Below are 18,516 nucleotides of genomic sequence, written 5' to 3' on the forward strand. Positions count from 1 at the left end.
GCCACATTTTTGGCAGTTTTACTTTAGTGCCTTATTGCAAACAGGATGCACGTTTTGGAATGTTTTTATTCTGTACAGGCTTCCTTCTTTTCACTCTGTCATTTAGGTTAGTATTGAGGAGTAACTACAATATTGTTGATCCATCCTCAGTTTTCTCCTATCACAGCCATTCAACTCTGTAACTGTTTTAAAGTCAACATTGGCCTCACGGTGAAATCCCTGAGAGGTTTCCTTCCTCTCCGGCAACTGAGTTAGGAAGGATGCCTGTATCTTTGTAGTGAGTGTGTTGCTGTTAATGTGTGTTGCTGTTAATGTGTGTGGCTGTTAATGTGTGTTGCTGTTAATGTGTGTTGCTGTTAATGTGTGTTGCTGTTAATGTGTGTTGCTGTTAATGTGTGTTGCTGTTAATGTGTGTGGCTGTTAATGTGTGTTGCTGTTAATGTGTGTTGCTGTTAATGTGTGTTGTTGTTAATGTGTGTTGCTGTTAATGTGTGTTGCTGTTCATGTGTGTTGCTGTTAATGTGTGTTACTGTTAACAGCTGGTTGTTGTTAATGTGAGAGAGAGAGAGAGAGAGAGAGAGAGAGAGAGAGAGAGAGAGAGAGAGAGAGAGATACTGCTCTCCAGGAGAGACAGAGAGACAGACAGAGAGACAGAGAGAGAGAGAGGAGATACTGCTCTCCAGGAGAGACAGCGGGAGCAGGAAGGAGAGGAAGGGAGGAGAGATGGAGAAGATTGATGGGTGAAATGAGAGGAGACTGCTCTCCAGGCCCACTGCAGTCAGCAGACATCACAGCAGTAAACAGCCTTGAGAATACCAATGAGAGGACAGGCAGCACGCATATTGAGCTGTTTCACATCTTCAAATGAGAGAGAGAGAGAGAGAGAGAGAGAGAGAGAGAGAGAGAGAGAGAGAGAGAGAGAGAGAGAGAGAGAGAGAGAGAGAGAGAGAGAGAGAGAGAGAGAGAGAGAGAGAGAGAGAGAGAGAGAGAGAGAGAGAGAAGAAGAGAGAGAGAAGAAGAGAGAGAAGGAGAGAGAGAGAGACAATGAGAGAGAGAGAGAGAGAGAAGGAGAGAGAGAGGAGGTGGAGAGAGAGAAAGAGGAGGAAGAGGAGAGGGAGAGAGGGAGAGAGAGGTAGAGAGAGGGAGAGAGAGGAGGTAGAGAGAGGGAGGTAGAGGAGAGGGAGAGAGAGGAGGAAGAGGAGATGGAGAGAGGGAGAGAGAGGGAGAGAGAGGTAGAGGGAGGGAGAGAGAGGGAGAGAGAGGTAGAGAGAGAGAGAGAGGAGGTAGAGAGAGGGAGAGAGAGAGGAGGAAGAGGAGAGGGAGAGAGAGAAAAAAGATGAGAGAGGTACCATTGTATCTGTTAGGTAATCATTACACCATTCAGGTACACAACAGTTTAGCTGGTGGTGAGGTGGTGAGGATGAGGAGATGAGGAGAGGAAGAGGGGAGAAGAAGAGGAGGAGGAGGAGGAGGAGAGGATGAACTAGCTGTTTCTCTCCACTTCAGTAATCAGTAGTGATGTCCTCCCATCCCAGTCCCAGAGAGAGAGACAGAAACTGGCTCAGTCCCATCCGTTTCACCTGGAAACCATGTGTTTGATGTATTTGATACCATTCCACTCATTCTGATCCGGTCATTACCACGAGCTCATCCTCCCCAATTAAGGTACCACCAACCTCCTGTGACACACACACACTTCCTCCAGTGTGTAGTAGCTGAATAGAGCCAATGAAAGTGACATTGATTCAATAGGTCAGGATATAGTTGATGCTAACCCAGACTACTGCTAGAGGCCTGTAGGTCAGGATATAGTTGATGGTAACCCAGACTACTGCTAGAGGCCTGTAGGTCAGGATATAGTTGATGGTAACCCAGACTACTGCTAGAGGCCTGTAGGTCAGGATATAGTTGATGGTAACCCAGACTACTGCTAGAGGCCTGTAGGTCAGGATATAGTTGATGGTAACCCAGACTACTGCTAGAGGCCTGTAGGTCAGGATATAGTTGATGGTAACCCAGACTACTGCTAGAGGCCTGTAGGTCAGGATATAGTTGATGGTAACCCAGACTACTGCTAGAGGCCTGTAGGTCAGGATATAGTTGATGGTAACCCAGACTACTGCTAGAGGCCTGTAGGTCAGGATATAGTTGATGGTAACCCAGACTACTGCTAGAGGCCTGTAGGTCAGGATATAGTTGATGGTAACCCAGACTACTGCTAGAGGCCTGTAGGTCAGGATATAGTTGATGGTAACCCAGACTACTGCTAGAGGCCTGTAGGTCAGGATAAAGTTGATGCTAACCCAGACTACTGCTAGAGGCCTGTAGGTCAGGATAAAGTTGATGGTAACCCAGACTACTGCTAGAGGCCTGTAGGTCAGGATATAGTTGATGGTAACCCAGACTACTGCTAGAGGCCTGTAGGTCAGGATATAGTTGATGGTAACCCAGACTACTGCTAGAGGCCTGTAGGTCAGGATAAAGTTGATGCTAACCCAGACTACTGCTAGAGGCCTGTAGGTCAGGATAAAGTTGATGCTAACCCAGACTACTACTAGAGGCCTGTAGGTCAGGATAAAGTTGATGCTAACCCAGACTACTACTAGAGGCCTGTAGGTCAGGATATAGTTGATGCTAACCCAGACTACTGCTAGAGGCCTGTAGGTCAGGATATAGTTGATGGTAACCCAGACTACTGCTAGAGGCCTGTAGGTCAGGATATAGTTGATGGTAACCCAGACTACTGCTAGAGGCCTGTAGGTCAGGATATAGTTGATGGTAACCCAGACTACTGCTAGAGGCCTGTAGGTCAGGATATAGTTGATGGTAACCCAGACTACTGCTAGAGGCCTGTAGGTCAGGATATAGTTGATGGTAACCCAGACTACTGCTAGAGGCCTGTAGGTCAGGATATAGTTGATGGTAACCCAGACTACTGCTAGAGGCCTGTAGGTCAGGATATAGTTGATGGTAACCCAGACTACTGCTAGAGGCCTGTAGGTCAGGATATAGTTGATGGTAACCCAGACTACTGCTAGAGGCCTGTAGGTCAGGATATAGTTGATGGTAACCCAGACTACTGCTAGAGGCCTGTAGGTCAGGATATAGTTGATGGTAACCCAGACTACTGCTAGAGGCCTGTAGGTCAGGATATAGTTGATGGTAACCCAGACTACTGCTAGAGGCCTGTAGGTCAGGATATAGTTGATGGTAACCCAGACTACTGCTAGAGGCCTGTAGGTCAGGATATAGTTGATGGTAACCCAGACTACTGCTAGAGGCCTGTAGGTCAGGATATAGTTGATGGTAACCCAGACTACAGCTAGAGGCCTGTAGGTCAGGATATAGTTGATGGTAACCCAGACTACTGCTAGAGGCCTGTAGGTCAGGATATAGTTGATGGTAACCCAGACTACTGCTAGAGGCCTGTAGGTCAGGATATAGTTGATGGTAACCCAGACTACTGCTAGAGGCCTGTAGGTCAGGATATAGTTGATGGTAACCCAGACTACTGCTAGAGGCCTGTAGGTCAGGATATAGTTGATGGTAACCCAGACTACTGCTAGAGGCCTGTAGGTCAGGATATAGTTGATGGTAACCCAGACTACTGCTAGAGGCCTGTAGGTCAGGATATAGTTGATGGTAACCCAGACTACTGCTAGAGGCCTGTAGGTCAGGATATAGTTGATGGTAACCCAGACTACTGCTAGAGGCCTGTAGGTCAGGATATAGTTGATGGTAACCCAGACTACTGCTAGAGGCCTGTAGGTCAGGATATAGTTGATGGTAACCCAGACTACTGCTAGAGGCCTGTAGGTCAGGATATAGTTGATGGTAACCCAGACTACTGCTAGAGGCCTGTAGGTCAGGATATAGTTGATGGTAACCCAGACTACTGCTAGAGGCCTGTAGGTCAGGATATAGTTGATGGTAACCCAGACTACTGCTAGAGGCCTGTAGGTCAGGATATAGTTGATGGTAACCCAGACTACTGCTAGAGGCCTGTAGGTCAGGATATAGTTGATGGTAACCCAGACTACTGCTAGAGGCCTGTAGGTCAGGATATAGTTGATGGTAACCCAGACTACAGCTAGAGGCCTGTAGGTCAGGATATAGTTGATGGTAACCCAGACTACTGCTAGAGGCCTGTAGGTCAGGATATAGTTGATGGTAACCCAGACTACTGCTAGAGGCCTGTAGGTCAGGATATAGTTGATGGTAACCCAGACTACTGCTAGAGGCCTGTAGGTCAGGATATAGTTGATGGTAACCCAGACTACTGCTAGAGGCCTGTAGGTCAGGATATAGTTGATGGTAACCCAGACTACTGCTAGAGGCCTGTAGGTCAGGATATAGTTGATGGTAACCCAGACTACTGCTAGAGGCCTGTAGGTCAGGATAAAGTTGATGCTAACCCAGACTACTGCTAGAGGCCTGTAGGTCAGGATAAAGTTGATGGTAACCCAGACTACTGCTAGAGGCCTGTAGGCCAGGATATAGTTGATGGTAACCCAGACTACTGCTAGAAGCCTGTAGGTCAGGATATAGTTGATGGTAACCCAGACTACTGCTAGAGGCCTGTAGGTCAGGATAAAGTTGATGCTAACCCAGACTACTACTAGAGGCCTGTAGGTCAGGATAAAGTTGATGCTAACCCAGACTACTACTAGAGGCCTGTAGGTCAGGATATAGTTGATGGTAACCCAGACTACTGCTAGAGGCCTGTAGGTCAGGATATAGTTGATGGTAACCCAAACTACTGCTAGAGGCCTGTAGGTCAGGATATAGTTGATGGTAACCCAGACTACTGCTAGAGGCCTGTAGGTCAGGATATAGTTGATGGTAACCCAGACTACTGCTAGAGGCCTGTAGGTCAGGATATAGTTGATGGTAACCCAGACTACTGCTAGAGGCCTGTAGGTCAGGATATAGTTGATGGTAACCCAGACTACAGCTAGAGGCCTGTAGGTCAGGATATAGTTGATGGTAACCCAGACTACTGCTAGAGGCCTGTAGGTCAGGATATAGTTGATGGTAACCCAGACTACTGCTAGAGGCCTGTAGGTCAGGATATAGTTGATGGTAACCCAGACTACTGCTAGAGGCCTGTAGGTCAGGATATAGTTGATGGTAACCCAGACTACTGCTAGAGGCCTGTAGGTCAGGATATAGTTGATGGTAACCCAGACTACTGCTAGAGGCCTGTAGGTCAGGATATAGTTGATGGTAACCCAGACTACTGCTAGAGGCCTGTAGGTCAGGATATAGTTGATGGTAACCCAGACTACTGCTAGAGGCCTGTAGGTCAGGATATAGTTGATGGTAACCCAGACTACTGCTAGAGGCCTGTAGGTCAGGATATAGTTGATGGTAACCCAGACTACTGCTAGAGGCCTGTAGGTCAGGATATAGTTGATGGTAACCCAGACTACTGCTAGAGGCCTGTAGGTCAGGATATAGTTGATGGTAACCCAGACTACTGCTAGAGGCCTGTAGGTCAGGATATAGTTGATGGTAACCCAGACTACTGCTAGAGGCCTGTAGGTCAGGATATAGTTGATGGTAACCCAGACTACTGCTAGAGGCCTGTAGGTCAGGATATAGTTGATGGTAACCCAGACTACTGCTAGAGGCCTGTAGGTCAGGATATAGTTGATGGTAACCCAGACTACTGCTAGAGGCCTGTAGGTCAGGATATAGTTGATGGTAACCCAGACTACAGCTAGAGGCCTGTAGGTCAGGATATAGTTGATGGTAACCCAGACTACTGCTAGAGGCCTGTAGGTCAGGATAAAGTTGATGCTAACCCAGACTACTACTAGAGGCCTGTAGGTCAGGATAAAGTTGATGCTAACCCAGACTACTACTAGAGGCCTGTAGGTCAGGATATAGTTGATGCTAACCCAGACTACTGCTAGAGGCCTGTAGGTCAGGATATAGTTGATGCTAACCCAGACTACTGCTAGAGGCCTGTAGGTCAGGATATAGTTGATGGTAACCCAGACTACTACTAGAGGCCTGTAGGTCAGGATATAGTTGATGGTAACCCAGACTACTGCTAGAGGCCTGTAGGTCAGGATATAGTTGATGGTAACCCAGACTACTGCTAGAGGCCTGTAGGTCAGGATATAGTTGATGGTAACCCAGACTACTGCTAGAGGCCTGTAGGTCAGGCTATAGTTGATGGTAACCAAGACTACTGCTAGAGGCCTGTAGGTCAGGATATAGTTGATGGTAACCCAGACTACTGCTAGAGGCCTGTAGGTCAGGATATAGTTGATGGTAACCCAGACTACTGCTAGAGGCCTGTAGGTCAGGATATAGTTGATGGTAACCCAGACTACTGCTAGAGGCCTGTAGGTCAGGATATAGTTGATGGTAACCCAGACTACTGCTAGAGGCCTGTAGGTCAGGATATAGTTGATGGTAACCCAGACTACTGCTAGAGGCCTGTAGGTCAGGATATAGTTGATGGTAACCCAGACTACTGCTAGAGGCCTGTAGGTCAGGATATAGTTGATGGTAACCCAGACTACTGCTAGAGGCCTGTAGGTCAGGATATAGTTGATGGTAACCCAGACTACTGCTAGAGGCCTGTAGGTCAGGATAAAGTTGATGGTAACCCAGACTACTGCTAGAGGCCTGTAGGTCAGGATATAGTTGATGGTAACCCAGACTACTGCTAGAGGCCTGTAGGTCAGGATATAGTTGATGGTAACCCAGACTACTGCTAGAGGCCTGTAGGTCAGGATAAAGTTGATGGTAACCCAGACTACTGCTAGAGGCCTGTAGGTCAGGATAAAGTTGATGGTAACCCAGACTACTGCTAGAGGCCTGTAGGTCAGGATATAGTTGATGGTAACCCAGACTACTGCTAGAGGCCTGTAGGTCAGGATATAGTTGATGGTAACCCAGACTACTGCTAGAGGCCTGTAGGTCAGGATATAGTTGATGGTAACCCAGACTACTGCTAGAGGCCTGTAGGTCAGGATATAGTTGATGGTAACCCAGACTACTGCTAGAGGCCTGTAGGTCAGGATATAGTTGATGGTAACCCAGACTACTGCTAGAGGCCTGTAGGTCAGGATATAGTTGATGCTAACCCAGACTACTGCTAGAGGCCTGTAGGTCAGGATAAAGTTGATGCTAACCCAGACTACTGCTAGAGGCCTGTAGGTCAGGATAAAGTTGATGGTAACCCAGACTACTGCTAGAGGCCTGTAGGTCAGGATATAGTTGATGGTAACCCAGACTACTGCTAGAGGCCTGTAGGTCAGGATATAGTTGATGCTAACCCAGACTACTGCTAGAGGCCTGTAGGTCAGGATATAGTTGATGGTAACCCAGACTACTGCTAGAGGCCTGTAGGTCAGGATATAGTTGATGGTAACCCAGACTACTGCTAGAGGCCTGTAGGTCAGGATATAGTTGATGGTAACCCAGACTACTGCTAGAGGCCTGTAGGTCAGGATATAGTTGATGGTAACCCAGACTACTGCTAGAGGCCTGTAGGTCAGGATATAGTTGATGGTAACCCAGACTACTGCTAGAGGCCTGTAGGTCAGGATATAGTTGATGGTAACCCAGACTACTGCTAGAGGCCTGTAGGTCAGGATATAGTTGATGGTAACCCAGACTACTGCTAGAGGCCTGTAGGTCAGGATAAAGTTGATGGTAACCCAGACTACTGCTAGAGGCCTGTAGGTCAGGATAAAGTTGATGGTAACCCAGACTACTGCTAGAGGCCTGTAGGTCAGGATAAAGTTGATGGTAACCCAGACTACTGCTAGAGGCCTGTAGGTCAGGATAAAGTTGATGGTAACCCAGACTACTGCTAGAGGCCTGTAGGTCAGGATAAAGTTGATGGTAACCCAGACTACTGCTAGAGGCCTGTAGGTCAGGATAAAGTTGATGGTAACCCAGACTACTGCTAGAGGCCTGTAGGTCAGGATAAAGTTGATGGTAACCCAGACTACTGCTAGAGGCCTGTAGGTCAGGATAAAGTTGATGGTAACCCAGACTACTGCTAGAGGCCTGTAGGTCAGGATATAGTTGATGGTAACCCAGACTACTGCTAGAGGCCTGTAGGTCAGGATAAAGTTGATGGTAACCCAGACTACTGCTAGAGGCCTGTAGGTCAGGATAAAGTTGATGGTAACCCAGACTACTGCTAGAGGCCTGTAGGTCAGGATAAAGTTGATGGTAACCCAGACTACTGCTAGAGGCCTGTAGGTCAGGATATAGTTGATGGTAACCCAGACTACTGCTAGAGGCCTGTAGGTCAGGATATAGTTGATGGTAACCCAGACTACTGCTAGAGGCCTGTAGGTCAGGATAAAGTTGATGGTAACCCAGACTACTGCTAGAGGCCTGTAGGTCAGGATATAGTTGATGGTAACCCAGACTACTGCTAGAGGCCTGTAGGTCAGGATATAGTTGATGGTAACCCAGACTACTGCTAGAGGCCTGTAGGTCAGGATAAAGTTGATGGTAACCCAGACTACTGCTAGAGGCCTGTAGGTCAGGATATAGTTGATGGTAACCCAGACTACTGCTAGAGGCCTGTAGGTCAGGATAAAGTTGATGGTAACCCAGACTACTGCTAGAGGCCTGTAGGTCAGGATATAGTTGATGGTAACCCAGACTACTGCTAGAGGCCTGTAGGTCAGGATATAGTTGATGGTAACCCAGACTACTGCTAGAGGCCTGTAGGTCAGGATATAGTTGATGGTAACCCAGACTACTGCTAGAGGCCTGTAGGTCAGGATAAAGTTGATGGTAACCCAGACTACTGCTAGAGGCCTGTAGGTCAGGATATAGTTGATGGTAACCCAGACTACTGCTAGAGGCCTGTAGGTCAGGATATAGTTGATGGTAACCCAGACTACTGCTAGAGGCCTGTAGGTCAGGATATAGTTGATGGTAACCCAGACTACTGCTAGAGGCCTGTAGGTCAGGATATAGTTGATGGTAACCCAGACTACTGCTAGAGGCCTGTAGGTCAGGATATAGTTGATGGTAACCCAGACTACTGCTAGAGGCCTGTAGGTCAGGATATAGTTGATGGTAACCCAGACTACTGCTAGAGGCCTGTAGGTCAGGATATAGTTGATGGTAACCCAGACTACTGCTAGAGGCCTGTAGGTCAGGATATAGTTGATGGTAACCCAGACTACTGCTAGAGGCCTGTAGGTCAGGATATAGTTGATGGTAACCCAGACTACTGCTAGAGGCCTGTAGGTCAGGATAAAGTTGATGCTAACCCAGACTACTGCTAGAGGCCTGTAGGTCAGGATAAAGTTGATGGTAACCCAGACTACTGCTAGAGGCCTGTAGGTCAGGATAAAGTTGATGGTAACCCAGACTACTGCTAGAGGCCTGTAGGTCAGGATAAAGTTGATGCTAACCCAGACTACTGCTAGAGGCCTGTAGGTCAGGATATAGTTGATGGTAACCCAGACTACTGCTAGAGGCCTGTAGGTCAGGATATAGTTGATGGTAACCCAGACTACTGCTAGAGGCCTGTAGGTCAGGATATAGTTGATGGTAACCCAGACTACTGCTAGAGGCCTGTAGGTCAGGATATAGTTGATGGTAACCCAGACTACTGCTAGAGGCCTGTAGGTCAGGATATAGTTGATGGTAACCCAGACTACTGCTAGAGGCCTGTAGGTCAGGATATAGTTGATGGTAACCCAGACTACTGCTAGAGGCCTGTAGGTCAGGATATAGTTGATGGTAACCCAGACTACTGCTAGAGGCCTGTAGGTCAGGATATAGTTGATGGTAACCCAGACTACTGCTAGAGGCCTGTAGGTCAGGATATAGTTGATGGTAACCCAGACTACAGCTAGAGGCCTGTAGGTCAGGATATAGTTGATGGTAACCCAGACTACTGCTAGAGGCCTGTAGGTCAGGATATAGTTGATGGTAACCCAGACTACTGCTAGAGGCCTGTAGGTCAGGATATAGTTGATGGTAACCCAGACTACTGCTAGAGGCCTGTAGGTCAGGATATAGTTGATGGTAACCCAGACTACTGCTAGAGGCCTGTAGGTCAGGATATAGTTGATGGTAACCCAGACTACTGCTAGAGGCCTGTAGGTCAGGATATAGTTGATGGTAACCCAGACTACTGCTAGAGGCCTGTAGGTCAGGATATAGTTGATGGTAACCCAGACTACTGCTAGAGGCCTGTAGGTCAGGATATAGTTGATGGTAACCCAGACTACTGCTAGAGGCCTGTAGGTCAGGATATAGTTGATGGTAACCCAGACTACTGCTAGAGGCCTGTAGGTCAGGATATAGTTGATGGTAACCCAGACTACTGCTAGAGGCCTGTAGGTCAGGATATAGTTGATGGTAACCCAGACTACTGCTAGAGGCCTGTAGGTCAGGATATAGTTGATGGTAACCCAGACTACTGCTAGAGGCCTGTAGGTCAGGATATAGTTGATGGTAACCCAGACTACTGCTAGAGGCCTGTAGGTCAGGATATAGTTGATGGTAACCCAGACTACAGCTAGAGGCCTGTAGGTCAGGATATAGTTGATGGTAACCCAGACTACTGCTAGAGGCCTGTAGGTCAGGATATAGTTGATGGTAACCCAGACTACTGCTAGAGGCCTGTAGGTCAGGATATAGTTGATGGTAACCCAGACTACTGCTAGAGGCCTGTAGGTCAGGATATAGTTGATGGTAACCCAGACTACTGCTAGAGGCCTGTAGGTCAGGATATAGTTGATGGTAACCCAGACTACTGCTAGAGGCCTGTAGGTCAGGATATAGTTGATGGTAACCCAGACTACTGCTAGAGGCCTGTAGGTCAGGATATAGTTGATGGTAACCCAGACTACTGCTAGAGGCCTGTAGGTCAGGATATAGTTGATGGTAACCCAGACTACTGCTAGAGGCCTGTAGGTCAGGATATAGTTGATGGTAACCCAGACTACTGCTAGAGGCCTGTAGGTCAGGATATAGTTGATGGTAACCCAGACTACTGCTAGAGGCCTGTAGGTCAGGATATAGTTGATGGTAACCCAGACTACTGCTAGAGGCCTGTAGGTCAGGATATAGTTGATGGTAACCCAGACTACTGCTAGAGGCCTGTAGGTCCCTTTAGAGAACTGACAGGATAATACAACACCCAGGCAGACACTCTCCCCTGAGAGTCCAGACAAGAACACCCAGGCAGACACTCTCCCCTGAGAGTCCAGACAAGAACACCCAGGCAGACACTCTCCCCTGAGAGTCCAGACAAGAACACTGAATGTGTCGAACCCTGAGGCCCCCTCACTTACACACACACACTCCACCCAAAAACCCAATCTTTGTTTGTGATCTACAAGCAGGGGCAGCCAGGGTCATGGTCCCAAGAGCAGGACTGGTAGTCGGGATTCGCCTCGGGGGTTAGAGTGTGTGAAGGTGGAGGGATGGTGTTGTGGCTGCCTTACCTTGACCTTCTCTTGAAGCTTTCCAAGCCGTACGGTGTCCTCCACAACCCTGGTGATCACCCCCTGCTTGTCGTGCTCTAGGGAAGAGGCCTGGGGAGGGAGAGAGGAGACAGGGAGGGTTACGGATCTGGGAGAGGAGTGGAGAAGGAGGGGGGAGAGAGAGGAGAGGGAGGGAGGGATGGAGGGATGAGGGATGAGGGGAGGGAGGGATGAGGAGAGGGAGGGATGAGGGGAGAGAGGGATGAGGGGAGGGAGGGATGAGGGGAGGGAGGGGATGAGGGGAGGGAGGGATGAGGAGAGGGAGGGAGGGATGAGGGGAGGGATGGATGAGGGGAGGGAGGGAGGGATGAGGGGAGGGAGGGAGGGATGAGGGGAGGGATGAGGGGAGGGATGAGGGGAGGGAGGGATGAGGGGAGGGATGGATGAGGGAAGGGAGGGAGGGATGAGGGGTGGGATGGATGAGGGAGGGATGAGGGGAGGGAGGGATGAGGGGAGGGAGGGAGGGATGAGGGGAGGGATGGATGAGGGGAGGAATGGATGAGGGGAGGGAGGGAGGGATGAGGGGAGAGATGAGGGGAGGGAGGGAGGGATGAGGGGAGGGATGGATGAGGGGAGGGATGGATGAGGGAAGGGAGGGAGGGATGAGGGGAGGGATGATGAGGGGAGGGATGGATGAGGGGAGGGATGAGGGGAGGGAGGGATGAGGGGAGGGAGGGAGGGATGAGGAGAGAGATGAGGGGAGGGAGGGAGGGATGAGGGGAGGGAAGGATGAGGGAGGTAGGGATGAGGGGAGAGAGGGATGAGGAGAGAGAGGGATGAGGAGAGGGAGGGATGAGGGGAGGGAGGGATGAGGAGAGGGAAGTATGAGGGGAGGGAGGGATGAGGAGAGGGATGAGGGGAGGGAGGGATGAGGAGAGGGAGGGAGGGATGAGGGGAGGGATGGATGAGGAGAGGGAGGGATGAGGGGAGGGAGGGATGAGGAGAGGGAAGTATGAGGGGAGGGAGGGATGAGGAGAGGGATGAGGGGAGGGAGGGATGAGGAGAGGGAAGGATGAGGAGAGGGAAGGATGAGGAGAGGGAGGGATGAGGAGAGGGATGGAGATAGGTTCATTAAAGCCAAAAACATTTGAGGCAAAAACCAGTACCAGAACATTCGAGCCAAAAACCTGGTTGAACTTTACCCAGTACCAGAACATTCGAGCCAAAAACCTGGTTGAACTTTACCCAGTACCAGAACATTCAAACAAAAGCCTCGTTGCCTCTGCCAGGAGGTTGAAGCTTGGCCGCAAGTGGATCTTCCAGTAAGACAATAACCCCAAGCAAACATCAAAATCCACAAAGAAATGGTTAATTGACCACAAAATCAACATTTTGCAATGGCCATCTCAGTCTCCGGACTTGAACCCCATTAAAAAACCTGTGGTTTGAATTAAGTGTGGACAAAGGATACCAAGGATCTGGAAAAACTCTGTATGGAGGAATGGTCTAAGATCCCTGCCAATGTGTTCTCCAATCTCTCTTTTTTTAATTAATTTTTTATGCTGAGTGCTGGTATCCTTGTGAGGTGAGGTACAGTGCCTTGCAAAAGTATTCATCCCCCTTGGCGTTTTTCCTATTTTGTTGCATTACAACCTGTAATTTAAATGGATTTGGATTTCATGTAATGGACATACACAAAATAGTCCAAATTGGTGGTGAAAAAAATTACTTGTTTCAAAAAATAAATAACGGAAAAGTGGTGCGTGCATATGTATTCACCCCCTTTGCTATGAAGCCCCTAAATAAGATCTGGTGCAACCAATTACCTTCAGAAGTCACATAATTAGTTAAATAAAGTCCACCTGTGTGCAATCTAAGTGTCACATGATCTGTCACATGATCTCAGTATACAGTGGGGAGAACAAGTATTTGATACACTGCCGATTTTGCAGGTTTTCCTACTTACAAAGCATGTAGAGGTCTGTAATTTTTATCATAGGTACACTTCAACTGTGAGACGGAATCTAAAACAAAAATCCAGAAAGTCACATTGTATGACCAGGGTTTGTAAGATTCGGTAACCAAGCCAACACGGAGTAAATCCCCATCAAATAAATGAAATACTGTCTGGTAAAAGTTGTCAGTCAGTCAGTCAATCAATCCCTTCAGCAGAAAAAGCTGTGGAGAACAACGGAGACCAACTTACAATCCAACAATGGACATTAGTGGATCTGGTCCTTGTTCATTTTGAGAAACAGCTACAATGCACACTTTATTGAACCGAACCAGGTGAAAGAGCTTCGGAGAGGAGGGTTTAGACTTGCTATTTAATGGGGAATTAAAGTAACGTTCTGGCTTTTTAAATTTTCTTTACCTCAAAATCGTTCTGTAGACCAAAAACTAGGTATGGCTATTTTCCAGATAAAAAATAAAAAATAAAAAATATGCCATTTAGCAGACGCTTTTATCCAAAGCGACTTACAGTCATGCGTGCATACATTTTTTGTGTATGGGTGGTCCCGGGGATCGAACCCACTACCTTAGCGTTACAAGCGCCGTGCTCTACCAGCTGAGCTACAGAGGACCACAGATTTTGAAAACTGCAACAAGCTTTAGGGAGGAGTGAGGTTGATTTCCTGATCTCTGCTTGTCCCACCCCCGAATTCTGGAAAAGTGGGTGTTCCAAGTTAAACAGCCATGAGACTGTAGTTGTGTGTCAGTCAGAGTGTAGTTATTCCCTCCGTAAGGCAATCAAACAGGCAAAACGTCAGTACAGAGACAAAGTGGAGTCGCAATTCAACGGCTCAGACATGAGACGTATGTGGCAGGGTCTACAGACAATCACAGATTACAAAGGGAAAACCAGCCACATCGCAGACACCGACATTTTACATTTTAGTCATTTAGCAGATGCTCTTATCCAGAGCGACTTATAGTTGGTGAGTGCATAAATTTTCATACCGACGTCTTGCTCCCAGACAAGCTAAACACATTATTTGCCCGCTTTGAGGATAACACAGTGCCACTGACGAGGCCCACTACCAAGGACTGTGGCCTCTCCTTCTCCGTGGCCGACGTGAGTAAGACATTTAAACGTGTTAACCCCCGCAAGGCTGCCAGCCCAGACGGCATCCCTAGCCGCGTCCTCAGAGCATGTTCAGACCAGCTGGCTGGAGTGTTTACAGACATATTCAATCTCTCCCTATCCCAGTCTGCTGTTCCCACATGCTTCAAGATGGCCACCATTGTTCCTGTACCCAAGAATGCTAAGGTAACTGAACTAAATGACTATCGCCCCATAACACTCACTTATGTAATCATGAAGTGCTTTGAGAGGCTAGTTAAGGATCATATCACCTCCACCTTACCTGTCACCATAGACCCACTTCAATTTGCATAATGCCCCAATAGATCCACAGACGATGCAATCGCCATCACACTGCACACTGCCCTATCCCATCTGGACAAGAGGAATACCCATGTAAGAACGCTGTTCATTGACTATAGCTCAGCATTCAACCCCATAGTACCCTCCAAGCTCATCATCAAGCTCGGGCCCTGGATCTGAACCCTGCCCTGTTCAACTGTGTCCTGGACTTCCTGACGGGCCGCCCCCAGGTGGTGAAGGTAGGAAACAACACCTCCACTTCGCTGATCCTCAACACTGGGGCCCCACAAGGGTGCATGCTCAGCCCCCTCCTGTCCTACCTGTTCACCTCTATCCCTCCCATCCCGGAGGACCTGAGCCCTAGGACTTTGTTTTTATTTAACCTGTATTTAACTAGGCAAGTCAGTTAAGAACAAATTCTTATTTACAATGACGGCCTACACCGGCCAAACCCGGACGACGCTGGGCCAATTGTGCGCCGCCCTATGGGACTCCCAATCACGTCCGGTTGTGATACAGCCTGGAATCGAACCAGGGGGTCTGTAGTGACGCCTCAAGCACTGAGATGCAGTGCCTTAGACCGCTGCGCCACTCGGGAGCCCTGGCCTGATGACTCCTGGCTGTCCCCAGTCCACCTGGTCGTGCTGCTGCTCCAGTTTCCACTCTTCTGCCTGCGGCTATGGAACCCTGACCTGTTCACCGGACGTGCTACCTTGTCCCAGACCTGCTGTTTTCAACTCTCTCTCTCTACCGCACCTGCTATTTCAACCTCTAAATGCCCGGCTATGAAAAGCCAAGTGACATTTACTCCTGATGTACTGACCTGTTGCAACCTCTACAACCACTGTGATTATTATTTGACCCTGCTGGTCATCTATGAACGTTTGAACATCTTGGAGAAAAATCTGGCCTTAATGGCCATGTACTGTTATAATCTCCACCCAGCACAGCCAGAAGGGGACTGGCCACTCCTCAGAACCTGGTTCCTCTCTAGGTTTCTTCCTAGGTTCCTGCCTTTCTAGGGAGTTTTTCCCCTCAGAGCCTGGTTCCTCTCTAGGTTTCTTCCTAGGTTCCAGCCTTTCTAGGGAGTTTTTCCTAGCCACCGTGCTTCTACATCTGCATTGCTGCTGTTTGGTGTTTTTAGGCTGGGTTTCTGTATAGCACTTTGTGACATCTGCTGATGTAAAAAGGGCTTCATAAAAAACATTAGATTTTATTTCACTGCGTGGCCACGCACGCCTCCAACTCAATCATCAAGTTTGCAGACGACACAACAGTAGTAGGCCTGATTACCAACGATGACGAGACAGCCTACAGGGAGGAGGTGAGGGCTCTGGGAGTGTGGTGCCAGGAAAATAACCTCTCACTCAACATCAACAAAACGAAGGAGATGATCGTGGACTTCAGGAAACAGCAGAGGGTGCACCCCCCTATCCACGTCAACGGGGCTGCAGTGGAGAAGGTGGAAAGCTTCAAGTTCCTCGGCGTACACATGACTGACGATCTGAAATGGTCCACCCATACAGACAGTGTGGTGAAGAAGGAGCAACAGAGCCTCTTCAATCTCAGGAGGATGAATAAATCCATCCTGGCCCCTAAAACCCTCACAAACTTTTACAGATGCACCATTGAGAGCATCCTGTAGGGCTGTATCACCGCCTGGTACGGCAACTTCTACCGCCCGCAACCGCAGGGCTTTCCAGAGGGTGGTGCGGTCTGCCCAACGCATCACCAGGTGGCAAACTACCAGCCCTCCAGGACACCTACAGCACCCGATGTCACAGGAAGGCCAAAAATATAATCAAGGACATCAACCACCCGAGCCACTGCCTGTTCACCCCGCTATCATCCAGAAGGCGAGGTCAGTACAGGTGCATCAAAGCTGAGACAGAGAGACTGAAAATCAGCTTCAGACTGTTAAATAGCCATCACTAGCCGGCTTCCACCCGGTTACTCAACCCTGCACCTTAGAGGCTGCTGCCATATATACAATTATGTTTACATACTGCTTTACTCATTTCATATGTATATACTGTATTCTATTCTACTGTATTTTAGTGAATTCTCGTCCTAATATTTATATATTTATTTTTCCATTCTTTTACCTTTAGATTTGTGTGTATAGTTGTGAATTGTTAGATACTACCACACTGTTGGAGCTAGGAAAACAAGCATTTCGCTACACCCGCAATAACATCTGCTAAATATGTGTATGTGACCATTAAAATGTGATTTGATGGGATGCGTGTGACAGTGAGTATTATACCATGTATACTATGTGATTTGATGGGATGCGTGTGACAGTGTGTATTATACCATGTATACTATGTGATTTGATGGGATGCGTGTGACAGTGAGTATTATACCATGTATACTATGTGATTTGATGGGATGCGTGTGACAGTGAGTATTATACCATGTATACTATGTGATTTGATGGGATGCGTGTGACAGTGAGTATTATACCATGTATACTATGTGATTTGATGGGATGCGTGTGACAGTGAGTATTATACCATGTATACTATGTGATTTGATGGGATGCGTGTGACAGTGAGTATTATACCATGTATACTATGTGATTTGATGGGATGCGTGTGACAGTGAGTATTATACCATGTATACTATGTGATTTGATGGGATGCGTGTGACAGTGAGTATTATACCATGTATACTATGTGATTTGATGGGATGCGTGTGACAGTGAGTATTATACCATGTATACTATGTGATTTGATGGGATGCGTGTGACAGTGAGTATTATACCATGTATACTATGTGATTTGATGGGATGCGTGTGACAGTGAGTATTATACCATGTATACTAGCTGGTCTCTCTCCTGGGTGGTCTTCTCAGCCAGAGCTACGATGGAGGCTAGGTAGAGATGGGCTGTCATCTCCTTCTCTATAGAGTCATCAACTTGTTGCTTCAACAGGCCTATACGCCTCTGGGCCTTCCTGAGAGAGAGAGAGCGAGAGAGAGAGAGGGAGAGAGAGAGAGAGAGAGAGAGAGAGAGAGAGAGAGAGAGAGAGAGAGAGAGAGAGAGAGAGAGAGAGAGAGAGAGAGAGAGAGAGAGAGAGAGAGAGAGAGAGAGAGAGAGAGAGAGAGCGAGAGAGAGAGAGAGAAGAGAGAGAGAGAGAGAGAGAGAGAGAGAGAGAGAGAGAGAGAGAGAGAGAGAGAGAGAGAGACAGAGAAGAGAGAGAGAGAGAGAGAGAGAGAGAGAGAGAGAGGAGAGAGAGAGAGAGAGAGAGAGAGAGAGAGAGAGAGAGAGAGAGCGAGAGAGAGAGAGAGAGAGAGAGAGAGAGAGAGAGAGAGCAGAGAGAGAGAGAGAGCGAGAGAGAGCAGAGAGAGAGAGAGAGAGAGAGCAGAGAGAGAGAGAGAGAGAGAGAGAGAGCGAGAGAGAGAGAGAGAGAGAGAGCGAGAGAGAGCGAGAGAGAGAGAGCGAGAGAGAGCGAGAGAGAGAGAGCGAGAGAGAGAGAGAGAGAGAGAGAGAGAGCGAGAGAGAGAGAGAGAGCGAGAGAGAGAGAGAGAGACAAACAGAGAGAGAGAGAGAGACAGAGAGAGAGAGAGAGAGAGAGAGCGAGAGAGAGAGAGAGCGAGAGAGAGAGACAAACAGAGAGAGGAGAGAGAGAGAGAGGAGAGAGAGGAGGAGGAGGAGGGTGGGGAAGTAGATACAGAGTGAGGGAGAGAGAGAG

At 48.2% G+C, this 18,516-nt stretch overlaps 1 protein-coding gene across 2 annotated transcripts in view; it reads right to left on the reverse strand.

Annotated features, from left to right (window-relative positions):
- Positions 1-18,516, reverse strand: part of cep89 (centrosomal protein 89) — a 266,004-nt gene that overhangs the window by 122,134 nt on the left and 125,354 nt on the right. For both annotated transcript variants that reach the window (XM_045216077.1, XM_045216076.1), the window contains 2 exons: positions 17,637-17,778; positions 11,454-11,543 (listed from right to left, as the gene is read on the reverse strand). In XM_045216077.1, the coding sequence (XP_045072012.1) occupies positions 11,454-11,543; positions 17,637-17,778 (232 nt within the window). The remainder of the gene's footprint in view (positions 1-11,453; positions 11,544-17,636; positions 17,779-18,516) is intronic.

Source organism: Coregonus clupeaformis, unplaced genomic scaffold (genome assembly GCF_020615455.1).
Source record: "Coregonus clupeaformis isolate EN_2021a unplaced genomic scaffold, ASM2061545v1 scaf0599, whole genome shotgun sequence".
Lineage (NCBI taxonomy): Eukaryota > Metazoa > Chordata > Actinopteri > Salmoniformes > Salmonidae > Coregonus > Coregonus clupeaformis.